The sequence below is a fragment of the Aquila chrysaetos genome, chromosome 8 (assembly GCF_900496995.4).
Source record: "Aquila chrysaetos chrysaetos chromosome 8, bAquChr1.4, whole genome shotgun sequence".
Lineage (NCBI taxonomy): Eukaryota > Metazoa > Chordata > Aves > Accipitriformes > Accipitridae > Aquila > Aquila chrysaetos.
In genome coordinates this window covers 24,764,177-24,786,003 of record NC_044011.1, presented here as the reverse complement: position 1 = coordinate 24,786,003, position 21,827 = coordinate 24,764,177, and the positions used below count along the sequence as shown (strand labels likewise).

At 36.9% G+C, this 21,827-nt stretch overlaps 2 protein-coding genes across 9 annotated transcripts in view; one reads left to right on the top strand and one right to left on the bottom strand.

The window, feature by feature from the left end:
* L3MBTL3 (L3MBTL histone methyl-lysine binding protein 3) overlaps positions 1-21,827 on the top strand; it is an 86,778-nt gene that overhangs the window by 53,145 nt on the left and 11,806 nt on the right. For all 8 annotated transcript variants that reach the window (XM_030022444.2, XM_030022449.1, XM_030022451.2 and 5 more), the window contains exons 13-18: positions 824-909; positions 3,248-3,358; positions 4,962-5,076; positions 8,331-8,433; positions 16,372-16,518; positions 18,051-18,215. In XM_030022444.2, coding sequence (XP_029878304.1) covers positions 824-909; positions 3,248-3,358; positions 4,962-5,076; positions 8,331-8,433; positions 16,372-16,518; positions 18,051-18,215 — 727 coding nt within the window. The remainder of the gene's footprint in view (positions 1-823; positions 910-3,247; positions 3,359-4,961; positions 5,077-8,330; positions 8,434-16,371; positions 16,519-18,050; positions 18,216-21,827) is intronic.
* SAMD3 (sterile alpha motif domain containing 3) overlaps positions 18,231-21,827 on the bottom strand; it is a 55,635-nt gene continuing 52,038 nt past the window's right edge. Inside the window, exon 13 of the mRNA XM_030022455.2 lies at positions 18,231-18,350. Coding sequence (XP_029878315.1) covers positions 18,276-18,350 — 75 coding nt within the window. The 3' untranslated portion in view covers positions 18,231-18,275. The remainder of the gene's footprint in view (positions 18,351-21,827) is intronic.

Here is a 21,827-nt window from a genome sequence, read left to right as displayed (position 1 = left end):
TTTCAGGACCGTTGTGTATAGCTGGATGATCTAAATGCCCTGTTGCAGAAACTGCTATCTGTGGTCTGAGAACATGGAAAATTTTAATTGGTTAAAACCAACTTTGACAGAAATTCTAATAGCCAGCAATCTTGAAAAGCAATCTGTCTGTCAGGAGGTTAATTACAGCCTATTATTAAGTGAAATCCCTTTTAAAACAAATCATAATTGGTTTCATTCTGTTCTAGATTATGAATCATAATGGTTAAAGTTCAAGTTAAACTTCTAGTGCAGAGTAAAGGCAAAGGACAGGCACTGCCTTTTCTTTAAAAGCAAAGCTGCTTTTGTTTTTCTTGCATAAAGTGTTTGTAAACATGACACTTTCTGAGAAGGGCAACATCTTCTTTCATCATGTCTGTAAATAATTCTTACAGTAAATGTCCAGGCTATTTTTTTAGAAATTTACTTAAATTCACTAAAAGAATAGAAAGTAATCAGGTGTGCTGTACTGTGGTACAAAGCTAACTGATTAGATTATGTTTGCCAGTAAATTACTGTTTATAAAATACAGGATTAGGCTTATAATACTTGAATTAATTTCTTGAATTAAGTGGACAGATTTTTCCAGTCCATATTATTTACATTCTCATATCCAAAGCAATTGTGACTTTTTCTGCTAGCTACTCAGCATTGTGTATGAGAAGACTGTTGGGTTTTTTAACCTACATGGTGAATGTGTCAGAGACAATTTAGAATAGAAAGCGTTAGGCATTCTGTAAATTAGATACCAATTTTATTTTTTGCACTGCTATGTTTAATTCTGCTCATATTTCTTCTGTGCCAGATTATCCACATGCTAAGCATTTTTCTTGGGAGAAGTATTTGGAAGAAACCAGTTCATTACCTGCACCTGCAAGGGCTTTTAAAGTGGTGAGAAAATGCTTCTATTTTTTTCATGCTTTTAAGTGTATATAATTAATTAGTTTAAGAAGAGAATACATATATGGTGTTCCTATGTTTCCAAATGTATCCAGTTAATTAGTTGCATAATAGGTGGTTTATTTTTATGCAAGTTTGCAGTTCACTGTCAGAAATCAGATAATTATTATTATAAATCACTATTACTTTATTATTTTAATCATTATAAATGGGATTAAGTGCTACAAAATACTACTAATGAATGTAATTTACTATGGGAAATGACTGCCTAGCTATTAGAAATAATGAGATAGCTACTGAGTCATCATAACATATTTTGAACCTATGTATTTCTATCTGTACATTTTAAATGGTGCAATAAATACAGTGAGAATGTAAAAATTATTGTAGGAGGTCAGTCTCGTTGCCCATCTAGTCCATTGTCTCTGGCAGTAGCCAAGAGAGAGGGTTTGTATTTAATACCCTTCAGTAGACTTTTTCTTCTGCGAGCTTGTGACTAGGGTACATGGGCAGCATCTACAGGTAGCTCCCCAGTTTAACTATGGTGTTTGTGGGCAACATTCTTTTCTTTTAGCTTCGTACTTGCTAGTTTCTTTCAGTGACACCCATCTTTCTTGAGCTCTTAGGATTTCAGTGAGGAAAGCGGACTGGTCAGTTAACGCAGAAAGGATTGCTGTTAGGAGCCAGCATCAGATGGCTGGTAGCTCCCAGCCCCTTGTCTCACAGCGCGCTGAAGCTGGTTTGCCTTGGCTTTTCAGATTAGGGTCACTAATTCTGAATAACACTTTGCTAAGAGCTGGATTAATGAAAGCAGAAATGTGGTGCTTATAGCAGTTCCTGGGGTCAGTAGATCACCAAAGTTTATTACTGACCTGCAGTTTATCACTCCAATATGTGTCTGGCTTAATAACGGGTCTCAATGTTACGTTCTCAGCAAGAAGACTCAGAGCAAGGATTAGAAAGGTATTGGGTTATATCTGAGAGGTATAGTCCTTGGCAAAACAGTGGAGGGCTGTGACCTTGACTGCACCAAGCTAAAAGCAAACATTTTCTTTATCTCTCAGAGCATCCATGTTTTAATTTCTCCCCCTGGCATTCAGGGAACAGCCACGCCACAGGGCTCGGCACTTGGAACACCCCACCAGTGGCCCACAGGGTCCGGCTGGCTGTGTCTGCGCCGGGAAACTGAAAAGGACATGCCACAAGAGCGCAGGCATTGACAGCATTAAACTGAGGGAGCACTAGCTGTCATGGCTCAACACTGTTCCAGAAACCATGCTAGCAGAGAGCGGCTAGGGATGGTGTAGGTCCCAAAGGGTCGCATAGACAAGGTCATCTGGCTTTGAGGATGGAGGGGAAGGAGAGCTTGACTGCATGGGGTCAGCTGTGCTCTGCCTTTTGGCTTCACAGCCAGAGAAAATCCCCTCCCTGCTTTCTGTACTAATATAATGGTAACCATATTCATGCTAATTGTGATTAAACAATAAGAAATATTTAATGGGAATAAACCGCTGATTGTGGTGGAGTTTGGGTGAAGGCTTCCTGAGACAGCCACAGTATGTTATATTGTATTATGGGAGAAAATAAGAGTTCTTAAGCTGCAGCTGAGGAAAAAACACTGATGTTCTGGAAAGTCTTAGAGGGACAGATACGTTATTTTCCTAGAAATCTAAAATAAAAAACATAACATGTCTTGTGCATATGTTCCTTTAAAATAGAAATAATTTTTGCTTTAGATTTCATAGCTGTAGATGGCAAAGATAAAATCTGATACTCCTAACAGAGACACCTTTTTTGCCAAAACAGTATTACAGACCAGGTATTTGGTCCTGTTTGGTTCTGAGTGAGTATTTACTGTTATACCATGGATTAGTTATGTTTTCAGTAGGAGACCAAAGAAGAGTGTTTGATCCACAAAGCCAAAATACATACTAAAAACCACAAATATATTTCCTGTAGACAATTTCATAGACATTGCAGGCTGCTGGTATATAATACTTCATTCAACACTGCATTGAAACTGTTGGCCAAAATCTCTGGGAAAACTTTTCTAGAGAATTTAGGAAAAAACACAACTGATATAAAATAAAGATCCCAACTTACTTGCTTGGAGGGCTTGAATGGAGAACCTGGAATCCCAAAGTAGTTACTTTATTTCTCTAGTTTAGTAACACTGGTTTGAATGATCTTTTTATGCTTGGATTTGTTGGAGGGGAGAGCAGATTTGAAAAAATGAAAGCAGAAAGTTTGCTATGTATTTTATATACTTTACAGTTTTGTGAGATTTTTGAGGTTTTCTTCTGTTTCTCGTAATACTGTTCTTTTCTAGAAACCTTCTCATGGCTTTCAGAAAAACATGAAACTTGAAGTGGTTGACAAGAGAAATCCAGTATTTATCAGAGTAGCAACTATTGTAGATACTGATGACTATAGAATAAAAGTAAGTTTCTCTGTCTTACTGTACTATCCTGCTTGAGTGACTGATGACTACTTTGTAAAACCAAAATCCTATAGTTGTAAAATTAAGCACAGAAGGAAACGAGTCACATTGCTGTGTCCTGCTAAGCTTTTCACTGATTAATATGCATATAATTCCTTTGGAACGGGTTGTTCTATTATCCTCTTAGTTATATTTGCTGACGTAGGTAGTTAGAGAGCAGAGTTGAATGTGTTCAAAAATTGCTTTGGGAATAGTTGATATAAAACAGTTGTCTATTCTATCAAGAAATGTGATCATTTAATATCAAGTGTCAAAGGGCTGCTGTGATATTTGTATTAGGGCCCATAAAATATTTGGCCTAGGTTAATTGAACCTGTCTCTATAAACTTCCAGGGAAAGGAGAGAGATATAAGGGAGATATAAAAAAAGAACCCTGATCTCTTGTGTCTTGTTAGTGACTTCTGCAGTTCTGAAGTTTATATTAATTATTGACTTTAGATTGGATTAATAACAGATAATGTATTTTTAAGAAATTGCAGTTTTCTGGAAGTTGTATACTTGAATTATTTTTCTTTTATTGTACAAAACCAGTTTACTCTCTGAAGCCCTTAACCATTAAAAGGGCTAGCATATTCCAGATATCCAGTTAGATGGATATGAAGGATATTTGTTTGCAGTATGTATAGATTTTTTAGGCATACATGGTATTTCAAGCAGAAATGCAGCTGACATTTCATTTTGAATCTGAATTAACTGGTGGTAGGGAGTCATCAGAACTAATATCTTCACACCTACCCATTTTCTACCTAAACTTTTAATTTGGTCATGCAAAAACCAAAACCAAAACAAAAAAAACCCTCCCCAGCCTAATTTATTAAAATGACAGGATTTGTAGTTTCTGGGGTGGTAATTTGACTCTGTAGCATATGTTGAAAGAGCTCTGTATATATCTGTGTGTACATGCATCCACATGCGTGCATGAGAGATCTCAGCTATTTACTAGTGAAGAGGTCAAGTAAGATTTGAAGATATTTAGCTTTTACCTGAAAAAAACGCATGTATAGCCCATACTGGTGGTTTTCTGGGAAGTCACATACTTCATTTTCTCTTCCGTTTCAACTCCTTATCCTGTATGGTCTAATTTTAGTAAAATTGTTACTTGTATGTTGGGGTTTTTTGTTTGGTTTTTATGGATAAATGCCATTTTTTTAGGCCTTTGCTTACTGCTCTGCTATTATTAAATCCTGGTCAAACAGGACATTAAAAAATGTTTGAATTTGGGGGGGTGGTTGAGAGAAAAAAGGCAGAAATTCATGCTTAATTTAAGTATTAATGTGAGAACTAAACTTACCTGCTTTATTCCTGGGATTTGAGCCTGATGATGCAAGACATAGTAAACAACCAGATGACACCTCTCTCTTTACTTCAGTGAGAGTATGTCTGGGTCCAGAATCTAATGTACATGTATTTTCTGTGTAACATCGATAGTTGTCTTAAAGTGACTACTGTAATGGACACGTCATTTCTAGAGATTACTTAGGGAAACCGATTTTATAGAGAATTTTTCTGATCTAAAATGTATTGTTCTTCTTTTTGATTTTAGGTCCATTTTGATGGCTGGGATGGTATTTATGATTATTGGACTGATGTAGATAGCCCTGATATCCATCCTGCAGGCTGGTGTACAAAAACCGGACACCCTCTTCAGCCCCCACTTAGTAAGAGAAATCACATTATAATGTAATGATGTTAAAAGGCACAGGGACTATGCTATCTCCTCTGCCAGTTCCATCCAAGGAAGAGTAGCAACTAGGATATGCAAAACAATGTAAATGTGACATTTAGTGCAAAATCAACAGTCAGTAATTAATCACTTTTTAGTAGATAGCTTTATTGAGCCTTACTGTAATGGAAATACAGTGTTTCTCTGTATGCGTAAGAACCACAGTCAAAACCCGAAGTAGTGATAAAGATCTGTTGCATAAAATCCCAGCCGTCTCAAAGCCAGTAATGAAACTGCTGTGGCACTCAGTTGGGATAGGGTATTACTCTTAAAATCTTCTGTCCACGTCCTCTTGAAGGTTAGTGTGCTTTTTAGCCCAAAGGAGTCCAGACTGCACTGAGAAGGCACTCCTTTCAAATGCTGTGGCAAATCCTCAAAACCAGCTAACTTCCTTTTTTTCTTCAGCTGAGCAAAGAGGGTTTAACGGTGCCCACATTGAAGATAAATCTAACAGAGGCATGGTACCAATAATACTGTATTTACCAGCTTGCTCTCTCTGGGGATTTTGTTTTACTTGTTGAAGAAGTGGGAGGTCTGTCATAAATGACTGAAGGTTGCAGGGAGAAGAGACTTTAGTGGTAAGCATATCCCTGCCTATGCCATTGTGTTTCTGGATAATGGTAGTGAAATCACTTTAGCCAAACTTTGAAGAGATGTTTTTTAATTGAGTGCTCTTCTCTGGGATTGTTTTATATTGTGACTCTGAGGTATGGTTTGCACAAGTGCCAAGTGTTCACGGCTGTAACTGAGATCAGAAAGAGCTGTGCTTGGAAAACAAGAAATGCTGAGCAATGCCAAGTACTCTGAAAAAATTAAATGTAAAATAACTGGGATTAGGCACACACAGATTGTGTGAACGTATTACCTGAAAATTTCTGTACCTCAATTCAGCGTCTCTAAAATGTCAAGAAGAAATGTTTCCTATCAAGAGCATGATCAGAATATATTCATAAGTTTTCTGAGCACTCCAGTGGTACAGTGATGACTGCCTGTTAGGAAGTTAATCATTCTACCTTCAAAGGAGGAGAGTCTGAATAGAGTGCCGTAAGTGCCAAAGCACAGAGTGAATAATGAGGAGAAGATAGGATGCTGGATATCTTCTTAATCTGAGATGTGCATCCTGTGTACTGAATGAAGGAACAGTCCAGTGGGAAAAAGTAGTTGGTAGCCACATAAATAAAAATCGTATCATGTGGCAAAAGAGCTGAATAAGCTTGTGACATTTCTATTACCTAAAATTGAAAAAAAAATATCTTAGCCTAGGTGGGAGTATAACACACATACATTCATTTTGTTGGAGACATCAAAAGAAACAAAATGCAGATGCCCGTGACATACAACACATCATCTCCTCTAGGTGATGGCATAGGGGGCATTGTTCATCTCTTTCAGCATGTGACTGGTAGAAGTGACTTTTTGATACTAGTTAAGCTACAAAACTGAAGATGGACAATGTCACGGGAGGGAAAGTAAACGTCCATTAAATAGAAAAAGAATAATTAACTGCACAACTACTATTAAAATAGGATGATTACTGAATATTACATTCTTCCAACAATATGACTTTGTATTATTCCTGTAGAATATGGTATAGAATATAGAATATTATAAAAATACTAATATTGTTTCCAAGTAAGTTAAAGTGCATTTCAGGTTTTGTGAAAAGGTTTCAGAAGGAGGGAAGAAAATATTTTGCAAGGCACAATATTTTTTCCTCAGTCAGTAAGATAGTCTGGAAGCTTTGTGTGAACACTGCACGATGTTAGCAATATTAGTCTAGAGCAGTTATCATAATGGTCTTATTCTCCCAGTATTTATTTATTGATAGTGTTTTCTCTTAAGATGTAGTGAAGTCATCATGATGGATTATGACCTTTCTGATAGCAGTTAGGGAATGAAGAGCCGTGTATTGGTGTTGATTTTAATATTGTTTCACAGTGACGTAAGTAGCAGCTTCTTGCATAAATATGGACAGCCAGTTGTAACTCTTTTAAATTACATTTTTAGAGAGTTTGAATTTAAGTGAAGAGAGACCATTTGTAGGGAGCTAGTTTTTGCAAAAACAGAGTATCAGTGAGGCAGGACTTCCCTTTCAAAAGCATCCCTATTAGGTTAAGTCTCCCTCCGAGTCCACCAACTCGTTACATTATAGGCATCAATTTTGCATAAAGGTAGAAAAGATAAAATTCTCTGTTCTCTCATCCATTACACCATTTTAAAGCCTATAGAAGTCTTTGGACTTTAGTGTAGTCATAGTATTGTAACATTAGCATAGGTGGAACATTTGTTAAAAAATGCTTTTGGACTGTCCTAATTATACATAATAATTCTCCATCTTTCATTATCCATCTGCGAGCAAGAACCTATCTTTCATCTAGGAAAATTTATTTAGGTAGACCTTTTTACGTCAGTATTGTTATCTGTAGAGGGAGATACAAGTCCATGTACTTTTCCAGTAAAACCAGTACTAGAGAGGCAGTGCATGTGTGCAGATGTGCAGGAGGTGTTCTCAGTTTCATATACTGGAGTAGGTCTGTCTCTCACTTGCTGTGAAGCTATGGGTTATATCCTATGTTTGCTTGAACGTCAAAGGTAGTTTTGACAGCTACATGCTTTAATGTCTCTGCAGGCATCATTGTTACAGGTTGATGAGAACCAGATAGACTTACAAATTCAGATAAATAAAAATGTCAAAAATCTCGTTATGGCTTGTTCTTTTTAGGAGTATTTTCAGCCTTTGTTTTCACATCTTGTTCACTGGAAAACTCGAGCTAAAAATGGAGAAGGTCAATACCTATTACAAACAGATCCCTGTCTTTGGGAACAGCAGGGTAACTTACTTTAAAGTGTCTGTGTTCTTGCAAAACAACCAGGTTCCAGCTACAGGTAGTTAATAGGAGAGAAATTTGAAGTCATAGAGTTCCTCTAAGATTTGCATTCTTTACATAGATGTAGATCTCCTGTAGAGATTTACTCACAGAATGAAATTATTTCTCTGGTGGATTAGGTTGTTTGAATCTCCATCATGCCTTTGCAGAATGCATTTTTAAGGTACTTTAAAATTAGGTTTTGTTTGCTTATTTCTTCTCCATGTTTACTATGATACTCTGGTATTCCTGCATATTTATGTAACTTTTAAAGATTAGATACTTTTTTTTAATCTCTCATGTAATTTCCCCTGACATGCAGGTCCTTTGGAATTGGTGGAAGCTTTAGAGCATGGAGGGTGTCCCACAGCAGGATGTAAAGGAGTTGGGCACATTAAAAGAGCAAGACATATCGGCCATCATAGGTATGTGCTATGAAACTGTAATTTTACTCTTTCAATTGAGTGATATGTGCCCATGTTTTTTTTAATTGTTCACAAGAAAACAGATCCAAGCTGGAAAAAAAAATAAAATCATGTAAACCTAAATATGCAATGATTTCAGTTGCCATGGTGAGCATGCTGAAATAAACGTTAGCAATCTGCAACTTCATTTCACCAGAGATAGGATTTGTCGAACATCATTTTTTGTCACAATTGATAGATTCAGCTACTCTGTATCTTGGTCCTATGAGGATTCCGCAGCTTGCTGGCTGGATTGCAAAATGCTACAGAGAGATATGTATAAAGAAATAACTTTTGAACCTTCTGAAATACGAGGCCACTAATTTTATTATGGCTTGGATGTTTTTGTTCTGCTTGGTTGGCAGGGGTGAGGGTTTGCTAGTTGGCTTGGAAAAATGCTAAAAAGGAAATTCCTGTTGACGTATTCCCAAATGACAGCCTGAACAACTTGCTGTTTGTACCTAGTGTTTCTACAGATGCTTTTGTTGAACACCTTCTGAAATATAATACAGAAATTTGGACATCCCAAGCTGTCCTAGAGGAGAGTTGGCATAGGGAGAGCAGTGGAATGGGAGAACAGAATGGGGGACAGAGAGACAATGACAGAGTAAATGGGAAACATTTACCAAGTCAAATTTTCATTATTTTTAAAATATTTACAGTATGAGGGTGAATCCTGAGTATTTCAGTAAGGGATATACAGTTAATGTAACGTTAAGTTGAGAATTATGTATCATAAATATCATCCCATTACCTTTTTGAAAATGAGCGCTTCAGAATTTTTCTTGGAATTTTTCCATTACACAGTCATACAATCCTCGAATGTCATATCACTTTGTGTTTTCTGCTCTCATATGGTTAGAGGACTGCTCTTTGGTTATTTGTCTATTCATGTTTTTAAGTATATTATTAAACTACTGTGGTCCAAGAGTTAGCTCTACAATCTTTTAATGTTTTTGGTGGGAGAATTACGTCCTGTTGGCTAGAATTATGCTACAAGGTTTTGATGGTGTATCAGCCCTAGTTGAAGTCCTGACTCATCCCTAACAAAGATACCTGCCAGCAAAACTCACTGTTATTACATATTTAATGTGCAAAAGGCATCTTTGGCTGCAAGAAGTTCTTTTCTATCTACAGCAGAGGCATTGCGTTTATGTTGTTAGGAGGCAGAAGAACTCCTGATGCTAGTACAAGCTTTATCTCTGGGAAGGGACGTGGCTAGATTAGCTCCAGTGACAAAACCTGTTGCAGTATGAACTGTGGTGGTGGTGTTGTCATGACACAGTATGCTGCACTGCTGTCTTTCAGATTATTCTCACCCTTTTGTCTTTTTCTGTCCATGTTCTTTTTCTTTGGTTTATTTTTTTCAGTTTTTCTACCTTACCTTTTGAGAAGCTTTGTAGCACTCAATCAGCAGGATAACTCCTTAAACAGTCAAGTTAGTACTTAAAGAGGTTACCATCCTTCAGTTAGCTTCTGGTAATCTACTGCATTCATGTTCTTAGTCCACTGCAAATGTGAAGTAAACTAGGCTTGCCTAAAAAGCTTCCTGGCTGCTTAGCTGAAACCCGTTTTATTTCATATTCCAGTAGACCTGAGTCTTGTGTGATTTATTAATGCACCTGGTCTGTAAGGCAATCACTTCCAATTCAGAGTATTATCTTCCTTACCATGTGCTCAGTTGCTTAGAATCAGTTGAATATACCCATTCTTAGCCCAAGGCTGAAACTTAAACAAACAAACAAAAAAACCAACCTAAGTGAATGTCAGAAAAGTTTTTAATTTATGATCTCTCTAAATATTGGCACTAAAACTGCTAATGTTTCACAGGGAAGGGATGAGTAAGAGCTGTATGTCTAGTTAGTTCATGTAGTCTTTGCTTTTATAACTAGATTTTCCATGGTATTTAAAGTTGTTATACTTACTCATCCTGAATATTAAGAAAAGAAAGTAACTCATGGCACTCTATTGTGTTTTATTTTTCCTGCAGTCTTAGCAATCTATTATTTGCATTTTAACAGGTAGTTCTAGGGGTAAAAATATAACAAAAGAGATTTTGTTGATCATAAGACAGGTATTTGCTGTTTCATAGCAAATAAATTAACACTGTTAAGTATCTTACTAACTATATTGGTTTGCCCTCTGTGCTGATATTGTTGGTTTTTTTGTGAGCATTTCTGAGGAAAATAATGAGATTTGTTAGTTATCATGGAGTCTACAGACTTGAGGGTCCAGGTCACCGCAAAAGTTCTAACGTTGTACCATCACTTTTTTCCTGAATTAACAAAGACATTTTGAAATTGGTGTAATTATCCATGTCAGGTAGCAGTCCCTTGGCTCTTTTATCTTGGCAACCTTGAAATGTATTTAACCATACTTATCTTTTTTTTTTCATGATGAGGTACAACATCTATCTCCAGCATAAATGCCTGTGTGCAGAAAAGATGATAATTTAAAATGCTAAGTAGTTCTGAAATAATTTTGAGAGCTTGTTCCTTAGGAACCAGATGAAAGCCTCAGTGATTAATTATGTAGTGGGGTTAAAGCATTTACTTTTTGGAAAAGTTGATGTTAAGAAGGACTTGGTATCTGTCACCAGTTGATCTAGGGTTTTCTGCTGTGCAGTTGAAACTGAGGTGGATGTGCAGATTGGTAGCATTATGCAGGTCACCTGCATATTTATGATTGTGAATTGTGTGCTCTCTGATGCTTAATGCATGCAATAATTTTCAAGTTCAAGCAGGAATGCAAAGTGGTCAGTTGTAAACAGGTCATTAGTGTTTTGGGTCAACTCTCCATGAATAAAGATTTTTACCAGAAACTTTACATGTGTTATGGTGTAAGTTGAAATGATCTGAATGTGCTGTGGTGGAGGCTGTGTTGTAAGAGAACTGCAGTGCAGAAACATAGGAAACCTGAGCTCAGCAGGATGTCACATCTATTCATTCAGTATCCGCTGACGTAATTCTCGTCTGATTTTGATGCCAGTCTCAAGTTTCATTCTATCTTTTATGTAAGGTCATTGGCCCCAGCCAAATCTGTTATAAGCTACTTGAGTCAGGTTTAGACTGTTGAAGCAGGTTTCTCCTAAAAAAGAATGCTTTGATGATAAACACATGTTGCAAATTGTGAAAGAGACCATTTGTATCACTTGTTTCCAGAGTAGTTAAAAATGTTTTCATAAAGTCAACTGAAGTAAAGACATCACTTAACAAAAATCTGTCAGAAAAAAAGAATACATCCCCCAGATGTTGGCAGGACCTTTTTGCTGGAGGTTGCTTACTAATCACATATCACTACCAGCAGATGCGGTCATCTGGACATAGGCTGCTCTAGGTAAAGTCTAATCCATTAGTTAGACCAATCTATTTGTTTAACCTATCAAGGCAGGTAGTTTGAGCAAATCCGGGTGAACTTTCCTGGAGCTGCCATACAACCTCATCCCCTGGGAGTGCTTGGCAATGACCTGCACCTGAAGGGCAATGAGGAGCTGGGGTTGGTAACATTTCCAACCAGTACAGCTAAACCAGGAGACTTGCCTGTGGCTTCACACAGGTTTGCAAAATATCCCAAGCAGTCATACAGATTAATAATCTATATTAAAAAATACTTTAGTATTAACTTTCTTTTACCAGAGTACCACCTTACTCTTTCTTCAGGTTAGGAGAGAATCCTGGCTTATGCACCCTTCTGATGTTAGGTGTAGCTGAGGCTGAGTAATCCACTTGGACCCTGTGCTTCAGAAACTGCATACTACTAGAAGACAGGAGCATCTCCAGATGTCTGGAGAAGACTAAGGGCCATGCCCACCCATCAGTAGCCCAGTTCATCTTACTACTGTTGAACTTTAGAGAAAAAAGATATGTGTGTAAACCTACCTAGAGAGAGATCGTGAGAGAGATTGAAGAGCAGCTGCAAAATAACCACAAATGGGATATGCTATCTTGATACTTCTGTTCCATTGGACAGTTCTGGAAAGGGCTGATTATGTAAAACCTCTGTTCACCTGAAAATCCCAGGCCTGTGATCCTGGGAATTCTTCAGAATGGTGTACAAGAAGTAGTAATTGGTGCGTTGGGTTTTTCCTTTAATGATCTTTCCTCATTCGGTTAAAAACAGAAGCTTATTTTAGTGCTCAGTTTTTACTCAGGCTATGTGAGACTCTGGAAACAGTGGCTCTCTTTCCTCAGAAAACTGTGTTATGGACATGTGTATTGCCAGCCACTCTGCTGCCGTTTCAGTAGGATGTAAAGTGTACAGCAGATAGCTAATTGCTGTGCTGTGTTGAACCTTCAACATTTAGAGATGGCTGATTACTCTCGGGGGGGGGGGGGGTGTTATTGTGAATATTTGTTTACTGAAACATGGGTTGAGCCTACTGAAGCAGCTCAGATGATGATTGAGTATCTTTGTGCTGGACTACCTTCAAAGTCGTGAAGCAGCGCTGGAGGATGTACAGCCCTGTCAGATGTATAGTGGAGGTTTCAAATTGGGTACCTGCTGCTGCTTCCACTTCTTGCCATGCTCCCTGTGCCTCTGGCAGACCTTGGTACCCCCAAGTCAAGGACATCTGATCATTTTGGAAACTGGGTTCTGAAATTCTGCTGTTTTCAAAATAGCGTGCTAAGGCAAACTGCAAGCTGGAGCAGAAATCCAGGTTTAAGTTGACAGAAGCGTTAAAAATCCTAATTTAATATTAAATAACCTAAACATCAAGACTTCTGAGCCCTTGAGATGAGTTGTCTCTGAAACTTACAGTCCTATATAAATCAGTTACTTCTATTATGTAGGAATAACAAGATTATTTTTTAGTCTTTTTAGTAGACAAAGTTAAACTGAACTGAAGGCTGGAGGCATTGAGATTCAGGAGTATTTACTGACTGATCCGAAGCCATGTAACTCATACACAGGTTCATTCATGTTTTGTTGAAACAAAGCTACCAGTGGAAACCTTGAGGGTTCTTTTTGTTGCCCCAAGTAATAGTAACATCAAAGGACTATCAAGGAGTTTTTAAAAAATGATACAGCAACTCGAATGATTAATTACAAAGAAAAACTCATCTGAATCTTGTGTTCTAAAGCATCATTAATATTATAACTATTGTTGACTGAAATTGTCATTCAACTTCTGTTTTTCCAGAAAATACTAAAGGAAAAGGCAGTATATAAACAGGCAAGTTCTAATGAAGGGCTGACTTTAGAGGCTTTTTCTTGGTTTTTGATTTAAAACATCTTAATGGTGTTGGTAAACAGAAGACCTGCTGGCGATGAAATTATATTCTCAGATTTCTTTGTGGTGTAAGGTGTAAGGCTTGTTTAATAATACACAACTGAAGTTAAATACCACACTGGTAGTGTTTAGTGTTTCCTTGGGACAACCCGCTTACTGCTTAAAAACACTAGGCCTCAAAACACCCCTGTGAGCATGGGACGCCAAAAGAAGATTACATGCTTTGCCTTATAGCAGTGGCAGAACTGAGATGAACCAATATATTCCTGAGTTTCTGATGACTGTATTTCATCACAGCGGTATGAGTTTGTCACAGCAAGAATGTAAATCCCACGAGCATTGGCTCCTTAAAACCTTTTTCTAATAGAAGCCTGTATCTTTCATCTTGTAGTTCATTTGAAAGGGAAAAAAGACATCATTGTGATAGATGCAGCACTATAAAGAATTGAGAATATAAAACAACTTCCCCTCTTTCCTAGTGTTCCTCTTTTCTTCCCTATCTTTCAGTTCATGGTTTTTTGTTCTTTAATATGTCAGACAGAGGCTAGTCCTAAGACAGACAAAACCAGTAGGTTGAAAAATAAATGTAAGTAGAGGTATATAAATAAATCTAAAATAAAATGCCAAATTCTGCTTAAGAGAAATTAGAAATAAAAGTGCTCCAAGTTAAGTTTTTCTTTGTATATTTTGTTCCATGTCTTTAAAACATTTTCATTAACAAAAATAATACCCTATTTCACGTGTAGTGCTTCAGTGTCCAGCTACCCATTTGTCTATATCTTACTCTGCTATGTAAAGTTCTGGTATGAAGGTTCTCATGGCAAAAAACTTCAGTGCCTGTATCTCAGAGGAGGTGCTGGAGCTACCACCCAGTTCCTTGGAAGAAGGCAAAGGTAACTGTCCTGTGTCGATCCTCTAGGAGTGGCTGGCTGTATGTCCCTTGAAAACACTGTACAGGCTGTTGTGGAACACCGTCTGCTTGGAATGGCCTTAAATGGGGATCTCATCTTGATTAGAAAAGCAGAAATCATATTCTGCTGGTATGTTTTTCCTCCATAATTCAAGTTCAACACAGCTATAGAAGGATTAAAAAAAAAAAAAAGTTGATACTGTCTTGTTTTCAGATGAACCAACTGACAGAATCAGACAAAATTGGACTCCTGTCTCAATAACCCCAGAAAGTATTGACTGACTTGGCCTGTGCAGCCTTAAGGAATTCTTCTTTTATGCTAGTGCTGAGAGAAATGTGAATTTCCATCAACTTTTTGTTTATGTTGCCAAGACGAAAATTAGATTACTAATATTGGTCCAATCTGGTGATAGGAGTTGATTCATACACACTGTGAATCCAAAGCTTCATCAGTAAAGGAGAAGGAGAATGTATGGCATATTTTGAATAAAAGGCCTTTTTTTATTCTGTGCTTTGTAAAATGAACATGATAATGGAATCTGTTGGTTTTCTATTTAGTTTTTGTAATTTGGAGGTGGCAGGGCATATGGCTCGCAAGGTAGACTTGTTTATATTAGACAGTTCTGTTTGGAAATCATGCATGTAACAATCAGTGAAACAAATACAACATTGCAGTACTTTATGGAAAGGCAGATAGTTATATTCTTGAAAGGAAAATAAACAAGATCCCAGGACATGGGTTTTTTACATTTTACCATTGTAGAGGTCCTTGTAATAATACAGGTGAGTAGGAAGGCATAAGTTTAGATTGCAGTTAGTGTCATGGCTCATGAACCACAAATAGAGCATTATGTATAGAGCCTCTCCTAGATCATAAATAGAGATTTGAAAACTGAGCATGTTGTTATTCACTGTTGTGGCATATATATACCATTCAGAATTTGGGATATTATCTTTGAAGTGTGAGTATGTAGCCTGACTAATCAGTTGACCATTGCACTGCATTCTTCTAAAGGCAAAATCCTAGTTCAGCCCAGTGTGATTTGTGTTGCTGTTCTTCCCTTTCCTACCTCTTGTGGGAGGTATGACTTTCATATTTGTTAGAGTAGTACTTACAAGTCATTATCAAAGCACAGTGTCAAATTCTCTCTTTCTCTAGTTGGAGTGTAGTGAAATAGGGAGTGTTGAATGACAGGAAAGACTGAGAATATCACAGTCTTTTAATGGAATATCACAAAATGGCATTTGCAAGGATGGGGCATTTGCTGCAGTAAGAGGATGTGCGGCATTCCTCATACTGTGTCCTTGCAATGCAGGTTCTGTGTGGACATTACATAATAGAAATGCTGTCCTTTGCAGGAAAAATAACCATGGGAATATGATTTTGTTTGGAGAGAGGTGGGTATAGTCAAAGGCACCCTGTTTATTATGTATAAAATACCATTAAAGGTATGAGAGAGCAGGTTAAACATTCCATCAAGCAATTTTCCACAATGTATGCTATAATATAAATTAATACATTTTGTGTTACATAAATAGTTGTCAAAAGGAAATGCAAAAAACATTCAGGTTAAGGTTTTAGTCAGTGGATTTATTAACATTTTAAAGTATAACTACTTAGTGCATTTTTTTCTAATCTTTATATTAATTGATTGCATCTGGTTCTAAAAAACTGGTCTCTGATGTCATTTCATTTGTACTAAGTGAAGTCAGTAAAGTGTCTGAGAATAAGGAGGCATTTCTCTTCTTCAACTTCTAGTGCAGTCAGCTGCCCGTATTCAGAGATGAACTTGAACAAAGAAAGCCTCTTACCTGACCGGTTGAGCGGGGAGATGCCTGCAGCCAGTCCTGTCCCCAGAAACAGAAAAGTGGAAGCAAGTGAAAGATCCACCTCTCCTGTAATCAAGTAATTACGATTGAAGCGATGTCTGTGACTAACAGCAGTACTTTATTTCAGTGTTCTGCAACGTAATTTGTAGTTGTGTAATGGCTGAATGGTTTCAGAAGGGCCTGCCTATTTATCTGCATTGTCAGGTACAGGAAAGAAATGGTTTCATCAGTGCTTATAGAGAAGGTCACCAAGCTGTCAAAGACTGATACTGATTTTACTGTGTACAATTTAACAATAGTTCAATTTCATCTTCAGTGTAACTATCTAGACTACTAAGTGGTTAAGTGGAATTTAAGATGGAATGTTTCCCAGTTGGTTTCACGTAAGAAAATGATTTATTTGTGTTTTCTTTTGTTTGCTTGGGTGGCCTTATTGATGTGACTGTAAATTAATGTTGCTCTTTGAAGAACAGTCACTATAAATTCTGTCATTATTGTGGGAGTGGGCAATCAAATTACTGGGAGTGGGTTTTGCAAAAATAATGCTAAAGTCTGTAGCTGAAGCTTCTAGCAGGAGCACTGGGAAAAACCAAGGGGATGTGATACCAAGATTATGATTTTCAGATGATGATTTTTCTATCAGAAATTGTGGACACTGACTCCTGTGCTTATTTTTGGCTGTGGAGATACATAGAGAATTTAAGAAGGAAAGGAAAAGAAGAGAGGCTTTCCATTCTTTTCAAGCGCTACGTTAATGTAGATGTGAAAATGGGAATGTTCATAGTGAAGATTTCCGGTTCCCACTGTAATGAACACGTATTTTCAATAGATGGTATATTCAAGGCGCTCGCCTGTTGCTTAGGACTGACTGACCCATGTTCAACTGCTGTTCACATGGAACCCTGTTGCACTTCGGCCTTCAAGGCTCTCGTTTGAATATTTGCTACTACCACCAAGATCTGCACCTTTACTTTCTCAGAGACAGTTTCAGCTTCATGCTTTAAAAACCAAAATATTCAGCTACCAAAGAGCGCTGCCTGGTTTGATTGTTCTTATAAATGTAGGGTTGTAGAAATCTGAAGTGACTTAATTACTCTCTGACAGGTAGCATGGATACCATTCCAGTGAAGCCCGCAGAAGTTTGAGCAGTGTTCTCTGTGGCAGGGACTGTGTCAAGTGCTACTTTTTTCATTGTCCCAATTAAGAGACTGCATAATGTTTTTAAAGGGTCCTGGCTGCACAGCGGTATATCATGGAAGGGAGAGAAGGGATAGGAGGAAAATGATACTTCAGAGTTTTCTTGTGTTTTACAAATATTTGAAGTGGATAGCTTATTATCAAAAATAACATTAGGCAAATTCTGTTCCTGTTGAATTGCCTAAACGTTTTACCTTTGATTTCATGGGGAAGAGAGTGATTTCTGTATTGTGATTTCTGAAAATCCCAGGTATGCAATTTTGTTGGTGACAAAAAACTTCTGTGTTTCTTAAAACAAACAAAAACCTTGTATATCTTCAATCTAATGACTCTTTACCCATAGAGAAAATGAGTTGAACAACAGCCTAGCTGCTTTCAGTTTTAAACATTTTGTTAATTTGTTTTAAACAGTGACAGAAAATGCCCCAGCCCTGGTCACGTAGGTATGAAATCTTCAGCTCACAATCGATCATCTGGGAAAACTGGACCAGAAACAACTAAGCAGGAAGATGCAGAAAGTAAATCTCCTAGCAAGAAGCCCCTGTTATGTGATGTAAAAGAAAAGAAAGCACCTGGGTAACTATAAGTTCCTTTCAAAGTACGCGTTGTTTGGAGTCGGTCCGTTTAAAATACAACTTACCAGGCAATGCAGTACAGTGATTTGTCCGTGGAACTCTGGAAGCAGTGGGGAAGGATGTGGAAGTTCTGCAGCTGTCATTATATTAGAAATAGGGGGAAAGGGAGTGTCACAATGTATTTAAGAAATGCATATCAGAGAGGAGAGGAAAAATACTACAAGACAGAGAAATTTTTGGAAGTTGAGATTCTTCTTCCCTGCTGCTGTGTACAAATATGTTATTGTACATGTACAAATATGTACATACATTTAAAAATGAGAAGTAATTCCTTAACTTTCAGGATTTGCAGTATCTTTTCGACAAAAAATGTCATGAGGTAGTTTCCAAGCTTGCACTGGAAAATAATATTTACGGTATAAAAAGGCTATCTTTGAAACTACAAAGATACAATTCAGTGTTTTCATGGGGATATGTGAGGCAATAGAGTTCCCTACATTTTTAATTAGTTAGAGTATCAGTGCATTATTTTACTGGCTATTTTTGTACAGAAATAGAAGACACCCTGGAACCAGAAATGTCATTTGTTATATATTTACATCAGCTACATTATCATATGTTCATAATACATGAACTGTAAGTGTTAGCAATAATAGTGTCTTGAGAGACTTTGGAGAGTTAGTATTATACGGTAAATACCTCACAGTAAAGCTGATGATTGAAACTTAACTGTTTTATTAAGAATCAATTAAATCCTCTGAAACTCCTCTGCAAGATTTTTTTTTAAAAATTTTTTTTCAAATTGGGTTAACCAGATCTGGCAGTGTTTTATGATTCCCCTTCCTTTTTCCACTAGATTTTTTTTTCTTCTTTTCTGAACTAATTGTTTCCTTTATTCCAAAAACCTGTACTAATCAAAAAACAAAATAAAATTTAATGTGTAGCTTTTTGCATCTTTTAAAATTGGTCAGCTTTTCTTTAGAACACTCTCACGTTATTTCAGTCAGGTGATATTGGTCAAATTGTATTGAAAAAGATCTAGTAGGAGCATCAGGCAGTGTTGATATAATTTCTATACCACAAATAAATAGCATTCACTAGTCATGCTCAAGTGAATTTAAACAGCAAAAAAAGACAGAAGACAGTTTTGTGTGTAGTTTTGAAATAACCTGTGTTAAATAATAGTTGTCATTCATCACTTTAACTGCAGCTGTAGTAAATTCATCTTTTTTTAGAAATAAACCTTGACTTTACAGACTATCTCTTAAAATTAATTGAAGAACAATTTTTTTTCTTTCATTTTTTATAGGGTGTTATCTTTATGAAGACCTAAAGTAACCAATACATGTGCTATCTGTTCACTGTATTGAGTCATTTTCATTAACAGAATAATAGCCTTGTGCCAACTTTGAACTACCCAGAGGCTTTGCAGTTTGTATTTGAACTGTTTGAATATACCAATGACTATCTGCATTTTATCATCTAGCTTTCCACATTCTTTATGTATCCATGATAGTCAGATAGAACTTTTAGATGAATAAACTTCCTTTGAAAAAGGTGTGAAAAATAGCGTTCACATTAGGTATATATGAACTGCTATAGCTATAAAATATTGAGCATCTGGTTATTGCAATACCCAGTGGATCTTTTTAGATGTGTAGTCAAAGTACACATGCATAATTGAAGACATAGATACGTATACTTGTGTGCTCTTTAGCTGCAGTGCTTGTAGTGTGGATTTAATTATGTTTGTCTTCAGTACAGTTGTGTATACCTTCATATTCCAGGTAATCTTTTGTTTCATAGAAGCCCTTGATTGAGGAGCCAACCTCATATGAAGCCAACCATGAGATTTATTTTGTTGTGTTAAATCTAAGTGGTACTCAGCTAATCTCCAGTTCCACTTACTCCTCATCTTCCTTTTTTTTTTTAACTAGTAAGAGGTATCTGTGCATACAAACCATTATACTAGAAAATTTTGGTTTGCAAAAATATGTGTGTAAAAACTGCAGTCTGTCCCTCTGGAATGTTCCTGAGATTAAAAATCAAGATAAAAATTACATGCCTACAGCATATTCAATTTTAATTTGAAAGTATCTTTATACTATCTTCAGAGTAGCAAAAGAATTTCACTGTAATAGGAATTCAACTCTGGAAATAATTACAATGAAGGAAGGAAGGTGAACACTCAGGCTTGGGAATCAAATGGTACTACCTCTTAAAAGAAAATTCAATTTATCTTCCAACCCCATCCCCAAAACCTTCAATTCATGATACTATCTTGTATTTAGCTAGTGAGATGTATGTTGCTATGAAAACTGTCCTCAAGAAAATAGGAAGATACAAGTTTCCTCACAGGTTTTGGTGATCTCTCTTCCTTATGCTGAATTACAGTAATCATTTACTTTAGCTTTGGAATTAATTGCACTACTTTGTAGCATCTTACTTTAGAAGTTTTCTGTGTTTGTGGAGGTTAGGAAGATAATTTTAGATTAAATAAATGCAGGTGATATTTCTGAGGAAGATACTGTGGAGAAGTTCTTTACAACACAAGAAGGCATGCCTGCTGTATGCATTCCAATGGCCTTGCTTGTTATACCATTACTATTTGTGTCCTACCATACTACAAAGGCTGGATTTTCTGGTTTGTTGTGTTCATTTTGCACCATTAGTAGTGTGTTGAACATATTTCTGTTGATGTCAGTGACCTTGCAGCTCCTAGCTGATTTATTCCCAAATGCTTACTTGTATTTAATACTATAAATGGTATTTAATATATAAATTGTATATAATAGTATAAATGTAAACAATGGAATTAAACAGGTCTGTTTTTTCTGTGGATTTGTGTTTTGAGGTTAGCTAATCTTGATGTCTGACAAGGTTCTAGTTTGGCTTTTTATCTGTGTTTGGGACATTTGTAAAGGGGTTCTTGTTGACTGCTTCTCTGGTAGATAGTAAAGCATGAATTTGTGTACTGGGCTTTCTTGTAGTCTTGACTTTAAGATCATTGTCTGGTGCCTATTTTTAGAAAATGTTCATTATGTGCTCAGAATCTCTTAGAGCTCACCATCTGTGATGGTTTAGTGAGAATTGGCCAAAGTGTTGCCAAGTTCTTAAAAGCAGAAGGAAATAAATACACGGATAATGTCAGCAAGTTCATATAAGCTTCATTTCTGTAAGAAAGCAGACTTGAAATACCTTCTGAAGGCAGAGTTTGAAAAGGATCTTCCCAGGGGCTGACTTTAAGATGCAAATACACCCACCCCTCTTTGAGAAGTTTACTTGTTTCCACCTCTCTTGCCCCATTTTTCTCAATAGGGGGAAGTCATTCCCTCTTTGCAAATGTTTGGGCTGGCAGAGCTGAGGGAGCAGCCACAGGCAGCAGGCAACGAGCGGCTCTTTTAGCTGGATAAGAAGTAATGCAAAAACATTTACACAAGAATACAGATATTTTCAGTGGGATCATTTACAGCTGCACAACAGTGTGTCCGTATAGTACTGGAGTTGGTGTGGGGTGCAGATGAAGGTTGGGCAGAGAAAAAGGAGTAAGTGTTGTTTCAGACAGCTCCTGAAAATGGCCTGGATAACCAGTAAGGCTTTGTAGGAGATGCAG